This window comes from Trachemys scripta, chromosome 4 (genome assembly GCF_013100865.1).
Source record: "Trachemys scripta elegans isolate TJP31775 chromosome 4, CAS_Tse_1.0, whole genome shotgun sequence".
In the NCBI taxonomy this organism is placed as follows: domain Eukaryota; kingdom Metazoa; phylum Chordata; order Testudines; family Emydidae; genus Trachemys; species Trachemys scripta.
The window spans coordinates 94,844,641-94,866,060 of record NC_048301.1 but is presented as its reverse complement, the minus strand read 5'-3'; the positions used below and the strand labels follow the sequence as shown (position 1 = coordinate 94,866,060).

Here is a 21,420-nt window from a genome sequence, read left to right as displayed (position 1 = left end):
CCCGGCCGGCCCCCCCCCCCCCCCCCCCCCCCCGCTTCTTGCCCCCTGACAGCCCACCCCTGGGACTCCTGTCCCATCCAACCCCCCCCCCATTCCCTGACAGGCCCCTGGGACCCCTGCCCCATCCACGCACCCGCTCCCTGCCCCTGACTCCCAGGCTGCCCCATCCAACCCCCACCCCCTTCCTGACTGCCCCCCCGGACCCTTGCCCCCATTCAACCCTCCTGTTCCCTGACCCCTATCCACACCCCCAGACCTCCACCCCAAACTCCCGTGCCCTCTATCCAACCCCCCTGCTCCCTGCCCCCTTACCACACTGCCTGGAGCACCGGTGACTGGCGGCACTACAGCCATGCACCGTGCAGCACAGAGCACCTGGTCAGGCCACAGCTCTGCAGCTGCGCTGCCCCAGGAGCTCGCAGTCCCGCTGTCCAGAGCATTGCGCTGGTGGCAGGGCGAGCTGAGGCTGCGGGGGAGGGGGAACAGCAGGGGTGGGGCCGGGACTAGCCTAGGGTGACCAGATCACACAGGTGAAATATCAGGATGTAGGGGGAGGGGCGGCGAGGAGGGGGGAGCAAAAAAAAAAAAGCCGGTGGTGGAGCAAAAAAAAGCCGCTGGAACAGCTGCGGAGCTCCACGCCCCGCCCTGCCCCCCCTCCCCACACCAGTATGCCTCCGCTCCGTCTCCATCTCCCCCCTCCCTCCAGCACTTGCGCCGCCATACAGCTGATCAGCGCAAGCCTGGGAGGGAAGGGGGGAGGAGGAGGAAAGCAGCGTGCTTGGGGAAGAGGCGGGGCCAGGATGGGGATTTGGGGAAGGATCTAATGGGACAGTGAGGGGACGGAGCGGGCGTGAGCCCCCTGCGGGCTCCACTCCGCCTGTGAGCGGAGGCAAAATATTGGGACAATTCGCTTCCCAACCGAAGGTAGGTTGGGATGTGGGACAAATAAGCAAATATCGGACAGTCCCGATAAAATCGGGACATCTGGTCACCCTAGGCTAGCCTCCCAGGCCAGGAGCTCAGGAGCCAGGCAGGAGGGTCCTGCAGGCCAGATGTGGCCCACAGGCCGTAGTTTGCCTACCTCTGCTTTAAGGGTAGTGGGGGAGGGGGGGTTGTAGCCTTCTGCTCCTCCAAAATTTCTCTACCTCACTTTCCCCTTCTCATCTTCTTCCCACACTATCTGTGCTACAACCATGAACCATCCACTCCTCAGGACAAGGGCTCACTGAGCACCCTGTCTACTCCTAACAAATAACAATGCACCAGGCTCATGTCAGCCCAGGGCTATTAGCTGCACAAATAGGGTGTTAATGCCAGTTCCCTGGTGGTCATGAGACAGACTTCAACAATCACCAACTTCATTCATATCTAAAGCCTGTCCTGTCCTGTGGTTGCCTGGGGAATTGGAATAAACTTCCTGGGTGGGCCTGACTCTCCGGCTGGATTTGCCAGGGTTCGTGCAGCAATGGTTCTTGTCATGAAAGGCGGCGGGAGGGGGTTCCCTGGCACCGCCCCAGGGAACTCTAAGGAGGAGTTTGGGTGGTGGTGGCCCCTGGGTTAGTCCCACTTGGGAAAGCTTTTTAGTGACATTACTCTGCCTTCATTCATCTGTGTGGACAGGTAGACATGGTGAAAACCTGCCTTTCTACTCAACTTCAGCTTTGTTTATGCTAAACCATTTTCTGAACCAAATACAAATTGAACCAACTCTTAGTATCCTGAAAATGTCAGGTTAAAACCCCGATTCTGGGTGTATTCATGCTCAACCCAAATTTGAAACTCCGACCTAATGTCTAATTGCGTTTATCACTGTGCTGTATTTAGCATGTACCATTAAAATCACAAAGTAAAAATAATAATAATAAATTATTTATTTAAGAAACTGTTCAGTCCAGGGCACTGCAGAATTATTATTATTATTATTATTAAGGAAAAAGCCAGAAATTATATTCACATTACCATTATATCTTGTTACTAGCATGATGGGCATTAGACATTCAGGTATTTCCCCCTCTTCATTTAACAGCAGACTTGTAGGAAGACACACTTAACTTGTTCAGGACAAAGAAGACCCACTATAATTCAAAAGGAGACTCTGACTCTCAGCAGCAGATTTCAGACTTTGAATATAATTGTCCATGGCTATCATGGTCTTAATCAGAGTTATAAAACTATTGGGTCTATTGCAGTTTTCAGGACATAGTATTGTCAGCAAATTACATTCCCAGAGCAAAAAATAAATGTGGGGATGGAGGCCAGCTGTAAAAAGTCACATTATATCACACACTTTGCTGTCAGGATTTATTGCATTAAAGGTGATACTTGTAATTAAACCCATAGCATGTGTTTTCTAAAATGTTTGACTTTCTCATTTTATTTTATATTTTTAGTTCAGAGCTGGAATCTGATTTTTATGGTGACTCATTGAATTCTGAAATTAGTGAAGGACAGATCTCATTGCCTGAGCATGTGTCCCATACAAACCCCATAAGAAAGCATGCATTGCTGACCACCAGTTCTGTGAAGGAAGAAGAGTGCTGTGAAAAGTCCAAAGCTGCTGATGGTAAGTGAATCCACTGTAAATAAACTAGCCCAAGCCAGTTATGCTCCAGCTACTAAGCCTGTTTGCTGTTTCTGAGGGTGTTGTCAAAGCAGATAGGATCTTGTTGGTATTATCAGTGATGCAGTAAGTTTATAACCTATAAATACTATCTTAATTCTTTGGAAGACTTCTTGTCACGGTTCACTGCCTCTAGATACTGTAACAGGATCCAGCAAAATCCTCTTTTCCCTCTTTACATATTGTTTCAATCAAATAACTAAACCCCTATGAACCAGCAGTGTGAACATAGGCTCATGTAATGAAGGAACTGTTCAGTCCAGGGCACTGCAGAATTCTTAATTCTGATCTTGATTCTAAATAGTGTCGTGAGAGTTTGCACAACAATTAGGGTTGCCAGTTTGGGTTGGACGTATTCCTGGAGGTTTCATCATGTGACAACTTTAATTAAAGATTTATCTTTAATACCTGGAAACTCCAGGATAATCCTGGACGGTAGGCAACATTAACAACAATAGGAGTATCTTATGTACCCTAGAGGGCTCTACAGAAACAGACAACAATGCCTTGGTATCAAGGTACCTAAAGCAGTTCTGTCCCCATGCTTAACTCATGAGATGAATCCTTTCCTTGTGACACAATGTCGGGACACTCCGATAGAGGCCCATATAATACATGCTGTGTTGCCTAGGCATAGCAAGGATGAGTCAGTATCCTCACGGGAAGCAAGGAGGGTGCTCAATTTAATTTATTTCTAGATCTGTGACTGATTAGAAGTTTTTCTCCATTGAAAGACTCCATTGGGGGGCAGGATAGCTAAATGGTTTGAGCATTGGCCTCCTAAACCCAGGGTTGTGAGTTCAATCTTTGAGGGGGCCATTTAGGGATCTAGGGCAAAATCAGTACTTGGTCCTGCTAGTGAAGGCAGGGGGCTGGACTCAATGACCTTCAAGGTCCCTTTCAGTTCTAGGAGATAGGATATCTCCATTATATTTATTTATTTAAAATATAATGGGGGGAAAGGTTGTAACCAGAGTGAAGGCAATTAGACACTCAAGAGCTGTATAGATAGGCGGTTCTATCTGGAGCCAGAGTTCAGAGGAGAAATTCAGAACTGGAACTTGTTTAATAATTAAAAAAACACAACTGTCTCTGAAGAGCTATTGCCAACTAGTAGGAGCTATATCATGTTGTGTGGTTCAATCATAACAATCTGAGGCCTTGAAGAATCCTTTGTGGGTCATGGCAGAAGAAAGGGGCTTGGCCAGGGTTTTGATCTGTTTGTGCAATCTGGAAGGGTTAACACTAGAATCTGGAGGGCACTTTTCAAGAACTTGTGGCAGAACAAGAACAGAGGTAGATAAATCTCCATTGCTGCATGATTTCCACCTACCAGTAATAGTAAAAGAACTGGAGTAGCCTCCAGCAAGTCTTGGAAAAGGAATACTGTCCTGCTTTTAAAGGGAAGTTCAAACCCCATCCCCCTACTCTTAACACAAAGAAGCCAAGTGCAGCCAGCCTGAAATATGTGTAACCCCCCCAACTTCTCCAAGCTCATTATCAGAAGCAAGCTCCCCACAGATCGGGACTCACCAACTCAAAGCGGCACCAGGCCCTGCCAGAACAGATGCAAAACCTACATATATATCTCCACTGTTACGATGATCAACACCTCCCCACAACACACCTTTCAAGATCCATGGATCCTACACATGCCTATTACAACATGTGGTATACTTCCTCCAGTGCACTAAATGCCACAATAACTGGTGAAATCAGACAATCATTACACTGTTGAATGAACTCTCATAGGAAAATAAGACAAAAACACCTGTGGGTCAATACTTTTCATAGAGCAATTGCTCTATATCTGACCTATCAGACCTCATACTCCAAGGAAACCTGCACAAACTTCCAAAAGACGAGCTTGGGAGCTTAAATTCATTACTCTGCCAGACACTAAAATCATGGACTGAAACAGAGACACCGGATTTATGACTTATTACTACAATCTGTAACCCACTAATCCCCTCTTTTTGTCCTACGACTTCAGAGGAGTTAACAGGTCACCCAACCCTGAATGATCCCTTACAATATATGCTAAACTATTTATGCTAAACAACCTGTTCCACCTTGCATTTTGCTGTGATGCTTGGAGTACCTTTGCCAAACCTCAAGAACAAGCTCTGTGTAGCTTGAAAGCTTGTCTCTTTCTCACCCACGTTGTCTCAGTTTGAAATATCTGCAATTAATGACATAGAACCCTCGGCTGCAGCATAAGTATGGGATCTGGAGGAGATGGAGCAAGAAAATGATTCAGCAGGTGTTTTCATTTACAGATTAGATGATGCAGGCGGGAACCAATAACTTGTTTAGCTGCAGTGGCTGGATAGTAATCAGGATGGATTTGGGATTTTTCTTTTCTGCTGGGCTAGGGAAAACTTTTCTGCTGGGCTAGGGAAAAAAATAGACAGAGATGATGAATAGGTAGATAAATTGTTAGAGGGAAAAATAAAAGAAAACCATTGTTTAAGATTAAAGGAAGTAGGAAAGAAGGATGGTATAAGAGTAAACGAACCAGAGCGCAAAACAGGAATGAAAGAGAGTGAATGCCACAATGTCAGGAAGCTTTTCCTGTTTCCCCCTGAGCTCTAACCTCTTATCCTGTGTCTCTCCCAAGAACACCTTTCTACCAAGGGTCCCAGGCATAACCACCAGACACTACTGAATTAGCCCCATTAATGTGTGGACCAGATATTTACCATTCCAAAGGCCTGGTTTTGCTATTTTTACCTGGATTTAACATGGTCTGGCCTCTGTGCAGACTGTATTGTAACCAGATTTATGAAGCTGCTTTTACTTTAGGCCTAGTCTGTGCTTTGTGTGTTCAGTTTCTAAAGGTTGTTAGAAGAGGATAAAATCTGCTAACGCTCCTGGATGTCATAATGTTGTTTCAACTTAATTTGTATATTTAAAATATGTGGATATGTTAACACAACAGTATTCCTGGAATTCTTAACAGGTTTTACTTTTAAATAGGAGCACTTTATAGTTTGTAATTGACTGGGTTCTTTAATTCCCCTCTCTGCCCTCCCCACTCCCCATCCCCACTTCACTGTGTTCCAAGCTTCTACTGCCTTTAATGGGAGGTTGCTGAGAGGAATACCATGTAGCATTAACTCCTCCCACTATTCCTTCATGTGAGGGGACTCTGCCAGCATGTGACACAGTGGCAGTGAACTCTCAGGGAAGTAATCTGGTTTAAAAAAAAACCCCAAAAGCATGCTTAATACAAAAGGCAAAGACTCTTGCATATCTTGTTAATTAACTGTTTTACTAAGGAGTTCCTTGTTTAGTGCAACAATGAATCACAACACATGCCCACCAGAACATGTCCACATTGTAATATAATGAGGGCAGTCCTCTCTCCCACTCCATTCTATCCAAACTACTGCTTCTAAAGTCATCTTCCTCTCTACTCCCTCTCTAGTCTATATCTGACCCATCAGTCTTCATGTTCACTGGAAACCTGCACAACACTTTCAAAAGACGAGCCTGGGAGCTTAAACTCATAACTCTGCTTGACACTAAAAATCAGGGACTGAATAAAGACATTGATTTTATGACTTATTAGAACAACCTGTAACCCACAAGCCCCCTTTTTTTATCCTATGACTGCAGAGGGGTTAACAGGCCACTCTACTATGAATGGTCCTCACATACAAGGTACTACATACTGTCATCCCCCACCTGCATCTTTGCCCTCTGTCACCCCAATTTTCTCTTCCTCTTTGTCCCCTTCTTCCCCAGTATGCATGAGGTTATGTTCCTGCTCTCTCGTTCTCTTGGTAGCTATGAGGTGAAGCCAACATTCTTTCTGGGATAAGCTGTCCGAAATTAAGTTTACTGCATTTTGTGTATCCCTATGGAAAGGTTAAATACTTTTTAAAAAATAAGCCACTGTTTGGATGCTGGGCTTTTTTCTTTGGTGGTTAATATACCACCACATGAGTAAAAGAAACAGTGACCACACTAGACATGAACTATGTACTACAAATGGGCTTCTGTGATGTAAACAATTTGGTAAAAGTTAACTATAACATATGAAGGAGAATGCAAATAAAATAGTTGTAAGGATTGGCTTTGTGGTTAGCACTTGTTGGTGAGTGTTGCCCTCTATTGGCAAAAGTCTGCATTTTTTTAAATGCAGCTTCTTGCACACCAGCTGCTCAGAGCAACTGGTTAAAAATCAGGCCTAATGATTTTACAGAGCAAAAAATGTCATGTTGCAAGTCCTGTTACCTTACAATAGTGAGAATTATTTTCTCAGTGGTTCAGCATTAGGACACACTGCCCCTCAGTTTACTTTTCACCGAGGTCTCTGCCTGTAGGATTTTACTTCACCAAAACAACAGCAGGAGGCAGGTGCAGGTGATTCGGAGGGCAGAAGCAGCAGGGCTCCAGAGAAGAGGGGGAATATGCACTATGTACTCTGTCTGCTTCTTTCAGAATAGAACAATTACAACGTTCTGTACTGGCATTATGACTCTCTTACCATGTTTAAACTAGTTTTATAGAAAGTCTAGTTTTGTAATAACTCTCTCTATTTGCTTAGCTTGTTAACAATGTCTCTTTCCTATTTCTCTGAAGCACTACAAAGAGCCAATAGTTTCCACTCCTCTACACTGAATAAATACCAGAATTGGAGAAGAAAAATTCAATCTAGTAAGTAAAGCCTTAGAATCAATTGAATTTTCTATTTGTTCAGTAGCATTTGGTTGTATTCCTCTTACTCAAAGGCCTGTTTAGTTACCTTTTATGGTAGGAACTGGGTTAAAGTTGTATGTATTTGAGCCTTTTCTAGTAATAAAGAAGGAAATGGAGATTTTAAAAGCCCAGAAAATATTAAAACAGACTCCCATCTTGTGTGATTGTTTCTTAGATAGTGGATTATTCTACTGAACAATGTACTCTGTCGTGTGTACAGTATGTATTATGACTCATTCTTTTGCGATTCCAGTACTCAAAGGATCAGTCATTAAACTTATATAGTCTGGACTCTGGGCAGCCTTGGCTGCATGTATAGTCTAAATGCTTGTATGAGGAAAGCTCAGTGATCATTGTGCAATCCCCTTTGAAGTTGCATAGTTACGATTTAAGGCTGTGTTTTATGTGTGTGGGTCTCCTTAGTCCACAGCCTCTCATGATTTACACAGATGAAGTAGAAAAAGGAGGTTTTAAGGTAAGAGGTTTTAAGGCTTCTGACTCAGAAGCAGTTTGGTGAGACAAGGCTGCACAGCATCACCTCAGACTAGGGAAGGCCATGATGAGTCGACATACATACAGCTGGGATGTGGAAGTGTGGCGTGAGCAGAGCATTGGGAAATGGATAGGAAACCACTGGAGGTGATTGAGGGCGGTGGTGATATGTTCCTATGGTGTGGCTGCCACACTCAGAGGATTAGGAAAACCCTGGGAGAGGGGTTTGAAGAAGGATTCCAGCAGAGACGGAGTGAAGGTAGGTAAGAGTAAGTTCTAGCTATAACCCAGAGGTAGCCATAAGGCAGACATACAGAGGAAAGAGATGATGAAGCTGGATGATTGTGTTTGGGATCAGGAGTATGCACAGGTGTAAATGTATTTGCTCTTGTCACATTGTTTTATGGCAAGTGAATCAGTAACAAATTGAGTGAAATGAAACAAATGTTAGAGCTCAATCCTGCCAGGAGTTGAGCATCTCCTGGAAGAGCTGAGAGCCTTCAGCTCCCTATTAAATTCACCCCTGTGCATAGTGGCAGCACAAGGTCTGTGCAATACTCACATGAGCACTATTTTGAGAGCGTAAGTGGCACATATGCCCATTGTGCTAACCCTTCTCACAGGAGAGAATTTCACTGAAACTGGAAGATATTTAGTGAGTGAAACAGGGATAAGGGGTTCTGTTATAACTGATTTTAAGGGATAAGAACATAAGAACGGCCATACTGGGTCACACCAAAGGTCCATCTAGCCCAGTATTGTGTCTTCTGACAGTGGCCAGTGCCAGGTGCTTCAGAGGGAATGAACAGAACAAGTAATCATCCAGTGATGGTTTACATTGTTCTGTTTTATTCTATGTTCCATCATTCTGATAATTTTATCTCTTGCTTTTGTTTCTTTGTTATAAGTATTTTATAGCACTTAGTTGTGAGTTTTTGTGGTTTATCTGTAATACAATAAGGAAATTATATTTAAAAAAAAAGTATTAGCACAAACACGTCGCAGATATGTTCTCAGTTATATCACCGAGTAAAGTGACTTGTTGTAGTGCTTTCCAACGACAAGTACTTGCAATAACTTGTAATTCTCCAAACAAGAAGATTCCCTCCCCCTACACTTAGGGGTACAAATACACTGGTGCACTCAACTAGATGGCAGCGGCTCCACGTCTACCTAATTATTTATGTGCTCTTGTTTAGGCTCCCAGTAGGTTCTATGCTTTTGAGCACCACCTGGTGAAAATATCCCCATGCACACAGGTGTAGCATTCCCAGTTAGATGGGAAGCATTGCATATTTTACAGCATATCCTTTTGATAGCTAGCTAATGTAACCAAAGGAAGGAATACTGCACCAGCAGATGAGCAAAGGAGAAGGGTACTACCTCGTCTGCCCCCAAAATAAGGGAGTCTGATCCACTGACTTTAATGGAGGTTGGGTCAGGCCTGGGTTAGATCCCAAGCAGCACTGGTGGCAAGAGGATTAATAATAGAGTAATTCTTCTAGTATCCAGGTCTGAATCAAATGATTCATCTTCTCCTATCAGTTAGTGAACTTCCCCTTTTCTGCAACTAGTCTGCAGTGTGTGAGGCGTCTTCTGTTACCTGCCTAGATCAATAATATTGGCACTGAAGTTTTGGTCTGTTTTTGAGAGACATCATGACCGAGCTTTAGCAATAATTGTAAATTTGCTTGAGTCCACCTGCCTTCCCAAAGTACTAAAGGAGACATTCATGCCACAGGCAGGAAATCAGTTAGACCTGGATTTTAGAGAGACAAGGTATGTGAGGTAATATGTTTTATTGGACCGACTTCTGGTAGCGAGACCAACTTCTGCTTAAGCGTCAAAGCCTTATCCAGCCATGGGAAAGGGCCTGGCTTCAGTGTGTGATGATGGTAGCACTTTGTCTGCTTTTAGCTGAGCCCCTTCCTAGATGTGGAGGTTAGTGCTGCCCCTCCCATTAGTACTCAAATGCCTGTTGCCTTCAGAGAATTAATAAAAACAAGTACAATCCCTGTTTTCCCCTTAGAGGTTAGTATCGGGGCACGCTTGTGCCTCACTGGCAAACCAGAATGTTTGGCTTGGGATCAGAAACATGCTTTTGAAAATTAGTAAGAAGCTTTCCTAGAAATATTCTTGTGATTCTTACCTCACATGTCTACCAGCCAGACTGAAGGATGGATCTATCCCAGGGGTGGGCAAACTTTTAGGTCTGAGGGCCGCATCGGGTTTCCAAAATTGTATGGAGGGCCGGTTAGCGGAGGCTGTGCCTCCCCAAACAGCCAGTCGTGGTCTGGCCCCAGCCCCGCCCCCTATCTGACCCCTTTTGCTTCTCACCCCTGACAGCCCCCCCAGAACTCCTGCCCTATCCAACCCCCCCATTCCCTGTCCCCTGACAGCCCCTGAACACCCGCCCCTGACTGTCCCCCGCCACCCCATCCAACCCCTCTTCTCATTCCTGACTGTCCCCACAGGACCCCTGCCCCATCCAACCACCCCTTCTCCCTGACCACCCCTGGAACCCCTGCCCCTGACTGCCCCCTGCTGCCCCATCCAACCCCCTGTCTCATTCCTGACTTCCCCCACAGGACCCCTGCCCCCATTCAACCCCCTCCCTGCCCTCTGACCTCCCCGACCCCTATCCACACACACACCCCCGCCCCCTGACCATCCTCCCGTACTTCCCTGCCCTCTATCCAACCCCCTTACCACGCTGCCTGGAGCACCGGTGGCTGGCGGCGCTATAGCCGTGCCGCCCGGCTGGACCCAGCCACGCCACCGCACAGCACAGCACAGAGCCAAGCCGGGCTCAGCAGCTGCGTTGCCTCAGGAGCTTGAAGCCCTGCCACCCAGAGCATTGCGCCGCCGGCGGAGCGAGCTGAGGCAGCAGGGGAGGGGGGACTGTAGGGGAGGGGCCGAGGGCTAGCCTCCTGGGGCAGGAGCTCAGGGGCTGGGCAGGAGGGTCCCGTTGGCCGGCTGTGGCCCGTGGGACATAGTTTGCCTCCCCACCTCTGATCTAGCCTCTCCCATGTACCCCAGCCTCAGATTATAGTTCCAGTTCGATAGCTCCAGATATCTAAATATGGGAGTGTTGAAAAAATCTGAACAATAAATAGTAATTAACCTGGCAGTCACTGGAAAGTGAACAACTGGGAACAGCTGACCCTCATTCATAACCTGCCCGATGTAGAGGAATCTGGTTCTCCACCCATGGAATAGCTCTCAAATCCCAGGAGAGTAAACTGTCAGAATATTTCATGGTTGTGATAGGATGATCCCACCAAACAGGGGAGGTTAACAAATTGAAACATATTCTAGTCCTCCAAAGGAAGATTCATGACAAATGAATCACCAACCCCTCCAGGGGAAAATTCAACAAGGCAACCATCAATAGATCTTCAATAGACCTTTTAATTCACATTCTAGCCCAGCCTTCCATCTGGACAGATACCTTAGCTACCTACGCTAACTAGAAATACTAAGTCCCCTTATTGTGAGGGATTCACAAGCTTGTGACAGCTGCTAAGTAGTGACAGGTAGTTGAGGCAGGAAAAAGCTTCCATGTCCCATGTTGATAAGGAAGTTGGGTCCAACTTCTTGGGGAGTATGGACTGGGGTAGGAGGAAGTCTGGAAACATCAGAGCTAGGGTTGCCATAATTTAAATTTAGATATATAAAGCCATTGTTATAAACTGGTGGAGGTTATCAGAGACCTACTTCCTTCCTAACACTTCCCACATAAGTCTTGGCTACCTTAAGACTCGGGACTGTCTTTGAAAACATCCACAAAGAACTTTGTGGATTTATTCATGTTCTGCATCCATAGTTGACTAAAAAGACTTAAAACAAAAACTGGCCTCAGTTGATCTTTGGTTTAAAAATCACACAAGAAAAATGCTTAATCCAGGTTTAAAAGAAAAAAGGCCAGGGGGCATTTCTTAATTCCAGCTCATTTTCAGCTTGTTCTCGATAAGCGCATTACCTTCTTAATTAAATTTTTGCCTATTAATTTTGCTTTGCTTTATTAAACCCTCCTGTGTACCTCTGGAAGGAGTCTCTAGAGGGAGCTAAAAGCCTTTTGAAAGGAAGCAGTGTGATTTATCAATTTGTCAAAACCTCAAGTCTGCTGCTGCAATGAGCAGCAACATACTGTCAGCATACCCTGAGCACAAAAGAAAGGCATTTGTCCCTCTCTAGGAGGAACACTGTGTGACTTCACTTCCTTGTAGAATTTACTACCTGATTACAGGAATTTGTCACTCATCTCAGAAAAATATTAGTCCCCTTTTCAGACTTGTTCCCTAACCATACATTGCTCATAAATTACTTAAAATATATAGTCTAAAAAGCCTATTTCTGATGGCCTCAAAGATCCAATGCAGGCAATTGCCCTTCTAAATCTTAAGACTTCTGTCTTTCAGCAGTGTGGACTTCCACACTTTTAACTTGTGATGTCTAAATCAACAAATTTCATTTTTACCACCTGAAGAATCTGGCTATATCCTAAGAGTTAAAGGGTCCTAATTTGAATGCTACTTAAACATAGTTATATCCACACAGAATCCACTGAATTCTGGGGGAGTCCCTGTGGGAGTAACTTTACAGTGGGGTGTAGCTGTGTAGGATCCAGGGACTTAGGGTCTAAGCCTATGACCTGTACTCTGCATTACAATCGACCCTGTTGAAAGAACTGGATTTCCTCCAGTGCACTGAGCTGTAATACTTACATATGTTAATAAATGCCCCCAGGTACTCCAAGCTGTACAGACATGAATATTTTCGTCATTCACAAGTCTGTTGGCAAACCTAATTCCATATTCTGCTGTTCAACTTCTGTGATCTGAGGATCCATATTTCAATAAACAACATCTCTTGGGTTGCAGAGAACAAAAACATTTCCCCTCATTACACATTAAATAAAAGGCCCTCTGACAGCTGCTGCTTCTGATCCCTGCTGTGATTAATTGGCACCTCCAGGAGCAGCGCTCATCCTCTCAGTCAAGGAGGGGAAGAGCTGCCCCTGGGTTTGACTGAGCAGAACCAGAGGCTCGGTGAGAAATAGTAGTGTAGTGATAGGTTCTTTAAGTGTCCCGTGAGTCTTGGAGGGAAAATGGGCATTCTAAATCTTCTCTTCTACCCAACAAAACATTCTCCCCAGTCATCTGTCCAGTAATTGTGTTCCTTGCTGTGGCAGGTATGAGTTTATGTAGTTGTACCAAAGGAACCTGACACCACCAGAAGGGTACTTTCAAAGTATCAGAATCATGACAGTCTTTTTTTCAAAGAATAAACAAGAGCAACAGCATTGGATATAAGTGTTTCAGAAACTTTATCAGCAACATCACAGACACAGGATCAATATATATGCAGCTGTGATGAACTAAAACAAAAGAGGAAATAGGAATTATTTGTATTAAAGTAATGCCTAGAGGCCACAATTAGATCAAGGGCTCATGTGTATGAACAGTAAAAGAAAGCCTATGCCCCAGGGAGATTGTCATTTATTATTTGTTCTGATGGAGGATAATATATTTTGCAGAGGATTATGGGGAGTATGTTGTGAGGGGCACACTGGAAGAAAGAACAAAAGTGCTAGTTTGAAAACTTCAAAAGTGAGCAATGGAGGCTAGCATTATGGGCTCATTGACTATCGAGACATTCACTCCCACCTCCAATGAGAGAGAATATAAAGGGTGAGGACAAGTTGGAAAGGGCCTTGAAAGTAAAGACTGGTATCTTATGTTTGATGTGATGATCTTAATGGAAAACTGATGGATTATCTTGATCCACATTATACCTCCCTTATTTGAAGCTTTGCCCTTATACGGTGGTCTAGTGGCTCCCAGTGGTGCCACTTAAGATGGCACCAGCATTTGCATTATACTTTTTTTTAGCCAACTATAAAAAATACTTTTCAAGCTAAAACTTGGCATGTAATTTCCCGTGTGTGTGTGTGTGTGTTTGTTTTTTCCCAAAAATAGGTTTATTAGGCTGCTTTTGTACACTTGCAAATATTAAAGTGCACAGTGAGGTTGCTATCCTGTTACTGACTGCATGCAGGCACAAACGACTGGCATGCAATTTCTTTCCCCATGTCTAATTTGCCCATACTTGCTGATTCAGGGTCTTAAACAATCCAGAGTGTTGTACTATTGACTGGCTGATAATAGGGACTGTGCGGTTGTTTTTAACCTTACCTTCCAACCATACGTCTCAATTCTTCCTCGTTACGATGGACATGCCTCATTTAAGGCATGCATTTTCCTCCACCTCACAGAACTCTTGTCCTACATGTTCAAAAGTGACTAGGGATTTTGGGTACCTCTATTTTTAGGGTGCTTCAAGGTATCAAAAAAGTGCTGATTTTTTTTTTTTTCAGAAATGTTGAGCCTTTCCGATGTTTTAAGTTGAGCAATGAAGAACTGAGGGCCACTTTTTTTTAAAATTTAGATACAGAGAGTGTATGCACCTCTGCTCCTACATGCATGTGCACACAGCGTGGGTATATAAACTTCGCCATTTAGATGAAATCTTTGGGGAAATCTTGGACTTCATCTTACTGCAGTTCTTTAATTGCAAGTTTTATTTAGGTCAAAGTAGTTAGAGCAAAATGTACAATCTTGTTTTCCTTTGGCAGATTTCCCTCTACTGTACAGCAAGAGAATTGGGCTTCATTCACAGGAGACCTCTACCAGATCTCAGTGTGCTCTTGAAGATTGTGTATCCGAATCACAGGTATGAAGGAAAACTCTTAGTAAAATAGCGGTAACAAAACAGTTATGTCTATCTCTCTCTCTAAGATACTTCTATGGCTCCCGTTACTGTGCTATCTGAGCACCTCAATCTTTTAAACACTCTTTTTCTCTGAGCACCCCTGCGAGGTAGGGAAATATTGTTATCCTCATTTTATAGGTGGTGAACTGAGGCACAGAGAGGCTAAGGGTAAATTTTTCAAAAGCACCTGAGGGGATGTCTACACAGCATTTTGGATTGAGCCTCCCAGCCTGGGTCGATAGACTCAGTCTAGCAGGGCTTGAGCAAATGCTCCAAAACAGCTGTGTAGAAAGTGATTTGAAGTGGTAGCTTGGGCTGGAGCTTGGGGTCAGAGCCAGAGTCTATTGATATGGACTGGGAGGCTCACTCCAAAATGCTGTGTAGATAAAACCTAAGTGACTTGGGCACTTAAGTCAGATTCTTTCAATGGGACTTGGGCACCTAAATTAGTCACTTATGAAAAATTTGCCATGCAACTTGCCTGAGGTCATACAGGTAGTTTGTAGTACAGAAGGGACTTGAATCCACGTCTCCCAAGTCCTAGGTTAGTGTCCTAACCACTGGACTATTAATTAAACATGATTTAAAACAATACTTTACCTCAAAGCTTTGTAATAAGATTTAGAGCCTTCCATATCTATGACACTAGTTCAAACCCAGTCCAGGACAGGAACTGAACATCGCCTGGGGGCTGATCAGTAAAATGCTTTTGGTGATCTTATTTCAGATAACAGCAGAAACATCTCCACATTAGAAACCTCTACTGCCATAACTGGTACTAACTGTCATTCTTGTTAGAAATCTGAGCAGAGTGGATTGAATGGGCATATTTATTTATTGGCATTTCTATGGCATTCATCACTGTAATATCGGAGGTCCTCACAAATGTTAATTTAGCCATCAAAACTCTACTGTGAGTCCGGTAATAATTATTATTGCTCCCATTTTACAGATGGGAAAATGAGGCACAGGAAAGATTAATGACTTGCCCAAACTCACATGGGACAGAGGTGGGAATAGAAACCCAGATCTCCTGACTATCTGGTCCTGTGCCTTAACCACAAGGAACATCTTTCCTCCTCAAAGCATGGAGAATGACATTCTTCACTTCTAAAAGGAAACCTCCAGGTTAGGGCTTGGGCACATTGCAAGATTCCTACAGTGTCCAGCCAATGGTACTGTCTGAATTGTAGGTACCATGAAGGTTTCAGTATCCAGAACTGTAACTGACACAATTTGTATGTCCATTTAATAGCGTGTAAATCTATCATCTTGCATTTCCCATTTGTTGCTGGGTTGCTTCAGTCATTCCTGGCTGCACTACACAAAAAACAGTGCAATATTTCTGAAGCAGCCAGATAAACTGTGCCACAGTGTTCTGTGTTTGCTTTAAACTGTGCAGCTGAAATATACAGAAGAAGATGGTGGGTCATCTTTTGTTTATAGTCCTGTAGCCTGGAGAGATTCTTTCCAAGAAAAATATTGAAGGAAGGACTACTTAAGAAAGTAAAGATAGCATCCACTCTCAGTAAAGGTTAACGTTAGGCCAATTTAGAGTACCAATTTACAATGCTATTCTCAATCCTAGATTACAAAAATATAGCACTTGGGAAAGGGAAAATAGCAGACAGTATTTCTTCTTACTGGATGGGTTTTTGTGTGTGCATGAGTGTGTGTGTGCATGTGTGCACACATGTACCTGTACATATTCAGCTTTATTTGGGACAGTATATTTTGGCATGATTTATTTTAAAATTCCACATAAATAAAAATTATTAGCTATAATTTATACCACTTAAATAACCATTTCATACACTCCATACAGTTGACATCTCACAGCAAACCACCAGAAATTGCAAGAGGACTTTTCAAACCCTACATCCCAGTGTTGCAAAGAAAGGCAAAAGCCAAAGAAACACCTGAAGAAATCCACCGATATGTGCCCCATCACCCACTTCAGAACAGTACTACTGGATCTCCATTGATGCATTCTGGAAATGTTACTTCAGTGGCTAATGTATATAAGCATAGAGATGAAAATGGTAACAATGAGGAATATAATGTAGGTAACTTGAATGAGAGTGAAGAATGTACCACCAGAACAGGGGCCTTCAACAGAAAAAATATAGATTTGTCCTCTCTAGTCACAGAAAAAAAAGATGAAAGAAATCCAAGACAGCTGAAAGAACAGCCTGACCTAGAAATAAATGAAATAAAAAAACAGATAAGGAACAAATTAATGCTTGGTGCAGAGCAGCAATCCAAATTACTTGATTTGAACAATGCAGATCTAGGTGGAACAAAACCAGAACATCAAAGCCAAAGAATGCTGGAAATTTCAGAATGGAAGGATGTTGATGGTAATAGGGGAAAAAACATATTCAAGCAATCCAGTCTTTCTGTGCCTCTTCCATTTGCAAATGATGCTTTGCCAACTTTGTCAGCAGACACAAAAGATATTCCAAAGAGTCCAGACAGTTCTGTAGAAGAACATCTGTCTAGCCAGCCAAAATCACCATTGAAACTAATTGCCAATGCAATAAAGAGATCCATTCTAGAACCTCTTGTGTCTCATCCAGAAAGCATAAAAAAGAACCCAGACAGTAAAGCCAACCCTACTTCAGAACACACCTTTTTCAATTCCCCTAATACCTTTGGCCGCTCTGTACGTTTAAAGAACAGTAATGGTAATAGAGAACATGACGTACAACCACAAGAATCTAATGGACTGGAAACTAGAAGCTCAGTCACAAACCCACCTAGTCTTTCCTGTAGTCTTGAAGAGAAATCTTCATGTGATTCCACAGAGGTATTGCTTCCGGTTTACAGTTTGCACACAGGTCCTTCCAAAGCTGCTGTTAAGCCTGAAAATTCATCTGGTGCAAAGACGGAGGATGTACCCAGACTCCTAAAAAACTTTACTCTCAAAGAAACTCCACTGAGGGCTTCCACTGATGACTTATGTATCTGTAACCAGAAGAACCTTCCTTTTTCATCTCTAAGTCTCAAGAACAAAACTTCCGAGGACATCCTTGGAGATCCTGCACAAATGAATATCTGCTCGCTCTTTAGTAACTTGAGGAATAAAGCCAATGAAAGGGAAAAGAACGATTCCTTAAAATCATCTATGTCCTTCATTAACAACTTTTCCCCCGAAAAAGTGCTAAATAATCCTTCCACTGATGAGGACTCAGGTAAATAGGATTGTTCATTTTAAATAATACAATTTTTTTAAGTTTAATATACATATGCATTAATTAGTGTAAACAATTTATTTGCCTTTTATTTTGTGTGTGTTTATTTTGAAGTTATGCTATTTAAGGAAAATTTAAGAAACGTTAATTTTAATTAAGAATATTGATTAAAACTTGGAAGATGATTGAAGCATTTAACAGGAGAAAAACGTACTGCTAACCAAGGATCAGAGGTCCAGGCTCAAGTCTGGTTCTCTGTTCCTTTGGGTTCAGACATGACTGTGATAAGCGCAATGTAAATACTGAGATAGAAAGACAGGTGGGATGGAAAATTTTGTAGAGGCTACCTGAGGAGTAATGGTTGCCATGATGTTAAATGTTCTGATGGAGGAGGGATCAAGTAGGCAAAGTTAAAAGCCTAGGAGAGGAGGGCAGAAGATCCCACTGTGGGAAAGAGGGAAAATACCAGTTATTTATGTGAACTCATGGCCTGACTGATATTGCTATTGAATGATGTCAACCCAGTTAAGAACATAAGAATTTCCATACTGGACCAGACTTATGGACTATTTAGTCCAGTATCTTGTCCATGACAGTGGCTGGCAACAGACACTTCAGGAAAAGATGTAAGAAACCTCACAGTGGATAATTATGAAGTAATATGCCTATAGGGGAAGCTTTTTTCTAATCCTCAACCTCATTTGTCTTTTGCCCTGAGAATGAAAGCTCGAGTTCCATAAGTATATTGTATGTTGTATAAAAAGCATTGGCTCTTATTAGTGTTACAGTTTTTGCTTTTCAATGTTATTGAATGTCCCTCTATTCTTGTGGTATGAGAGAAGGTAAACATTAGCACCTGGTTAACCATCATTACACTATTCATTATTTTGCTGCTCTAGTCACTGATTATGAATAAGGCTATGGTTTTGTCACAGAGGTCACTGAATCTGTGACTTACAAAGACCTCCGTGACTTCAGCCCTGGGAGCTGCTGGGTCCTGCTGCCTCCCGCAGCGACAGGGAGCTGTAAGATACCCACTCCCCGGCTTGAGGCAGTGGGCCCCCAAGCTCTCAGCCACCATGGGCAGCTCCTGGCCATTGCAGCAGATGGGGATCCCCGCAGCTCCCTGCCACGGGGCAAGGGAGATCATCCTGGCCACTCCACGCCGCGGGGCAAAGGGACCCTGTAGCTCTGAGCCCCCACTGGTGGTGGAGGCCCCAGAGCCCCCACCCACCCCACAGCTGCACAGCCCCTTCCCATTTTATCATGGATATTTTTAGTAAGAGTCAGGGAAAGGTCACGGGCTTCTGTGAATTTTTCTTTATTGCCCATGACCTGTCCATGACTTTTACTAAACATATCCATGACAAAATCGTAGCCTTAATTATGAACAACCATTCTTTTTTGGGAAGCAAGTTAGTTACTCTGCTGCTGCAAGGAACTCTCACAATCCAAATAAATGCTAATAACAAGGAAATTGGAATATATATCGGTGGCAGAGAGAGATGAACATGAACGGAGTCTGTGAAAGTTTGAATGCTTTAAGGCCTGATCTTATGAGTTACTGAGCACCCATTGCTCCTGTGGAAGACCCTAGACTAGAGAGCACTCATCACCTTGCAGAACTGAGTCCTTACATTACCAAACATTATAACCCACTGCTTAGGAGAACAGTAAATAGTACATCCTTGCATGGATCAATGAGGTGAAGGGCAATTGATGCTTTAATGCCTGTGACCCTTTGAGAAGGAACAAATCTGTGAATGCTGAAATGTTACATCATTAAAACATGCTGTTATAACTGATTTAAACATATCCAGTGTGAGAAATGACTCTGAACTTACATGCATGGATCAGAGAAATTGATGTGAAAAATGGAAGTACAGTTAAACAAATCAGTGTTTTATTTAAAAATTAATTGTGCTTGTAATAATGGCCTCATTAGGATCCATAAACTTGATGGTGACATTGCATTTCACTGCTGTTCAAAGAGACAAAGGTTCAGATGTAGGTTTGAATCTGTTGTCACTAAGGCCAGGGAAAGTTGAGCAGCTTGGGAACTTGATGATGATAGTATTTTGGAAGTTGGGTTAGCTGCATTTCTCTCCAGCTGCTGCAGCACATTCACTTACATTGTTAGTTTTGGTTAAGCTTCCATCCTCTTCCCACTGTGCTTAGAAGCAAAATGACTGAGCAGACACCGTTTCGATTGGGAGAAATAATAGCATGAGGGAAGGATATGGGAAAGTTCTGACATTATTGCACCAAGACCATGATCTGGAGTGCCTGTTTAGGGAAACTTGCAATATAAACAACCCCAACTTTTCTCAGTTCCCCTTTATTATAGTTCTTGTCCACATGTTATCCCCTGCCTTAACACACTGAGTCTAAAATCAAGATTTTACAAGAAGACTGAGTCTTCCAAAATGTACAAGACTATAGCAATGTAAACGTTCCAGTTATGACCTCAGAAGTGATATGAAGTTTCTTTAATACCAGGACAGGAAAGAGAGACTATAGCTACAGTGCTATGTATTGACTGGATGTGGTCTCAACATAGCAATAAATATTGGGAGTTGGCCCTTCTTGAAAGACTGTTTTGCTTTTGACACATCGAAATTCTCTTTGCATTTCATGTGTACTCCTTGGAAGTACATTATGATTTAACTAACTTTGAAATATAAACTTATTGAATCCATAAAATACATTTTGATCCAAACCCGCTTTATTTTGTTAAAACTGATCCAGTGTTTAAATAGGTCCAGCAAAGGGCTAAATTCTGACAGGTGCTGAATCACACTGAAGTCAGGATTTGGTCTTCGATCATCTCTTACTCATGGAAAGCAAGAACCAAGGCTAGAAATAAGGAAAATCCTCCAAAATATTCTTTTAAAATACAAGAAAAAAATAACTTTATGCTTGGGATGGCCCCTCCGTGCAGAATCAGTTTCACCCTAAGGCCTGTGACCATTGAAGGTCCCTTTAATTCCTAAAATAAAGCTTAAGTGGGAGTCAGGTGGTTCAGAGGCTTTGTACTTGTCCTCTGCATAGCAGTGAATTTCACCCGTAGTGGGCTCACAAGCACTGAGATCTTTCAGTGTGTTCTCAGTGCTCCAGCACTACTGAGGAACTATTCTGACATAGCGATGGAGCTGAAGGAGCAGTCTGGGTCCTTGCATACAAATGAATATACCAAGTATCCCAGTATTCTTTGGAAATCTTATCTCCAGTGCTACACCAGTGAATAGCTTTTGAACTTGCGTAGCTTTTACACATCAGGTAACCAGTATGAGAATTGCTTGTCTGCACCTCTCACAATCAAGCCCTTAGTGTAAACTCTTAGAATTCTTCCTATTCAAACTAGCCTTTGGTATGACTATTGGAACATTCCTTGCTGCAGGGACAGTCCTTATTATAAGCAAAGTTACTTAATAGACCCCTGAGGCAAGAAAGCTTTCTGTCAGATTCTTTCCTACCCACTGCACCCATTACACTGAAACAAGACATTTTTACCTCACACAGGGCTTATTTGTAAGTCCCTAAGGTAGCAAAGGGTATTCATGGATGTAACAGAGTGCACTCAACCCTCGTGAGTGCCCCTTTGGCTGAGTGCGCATGCCTGCACACACGCAC

The 21,420-nt window shown here is 43.2% G+C and overlaps 1 protein-coding gene across 1 annotated transcript in view; it reads left to right on the top strand.

Moving 5' to 3' along the window:
• Positions 1-21,420, top strand: part of LOC117876498 (F-actin-monooxygenase MICAL2-like) — a 189,250-nt gene that overhangs the window by 142,133 nt on the left and 25,697 nt on the right. Inside the window, exons 29-32 of the mRNA XM_034768763.1 lie at positions 2,391-2,563; positions 7,211-7,285; positions 14,457-14,554; positions 16,419-17,787. Of these exons, the coding sequence (XP_034624654.1) occupies positions 2,391-2,563; positions 7,211-7,285; positions 14,457-14,554; positions 16,419-17,787 (1,715 nt within the window). The remainder of the gene's footprint in view (positions 1-2,390; positions 2,564-7,210; positions 7,286-14,456; positions 14,555-16,418; positions 17,788-21,420) is intronic.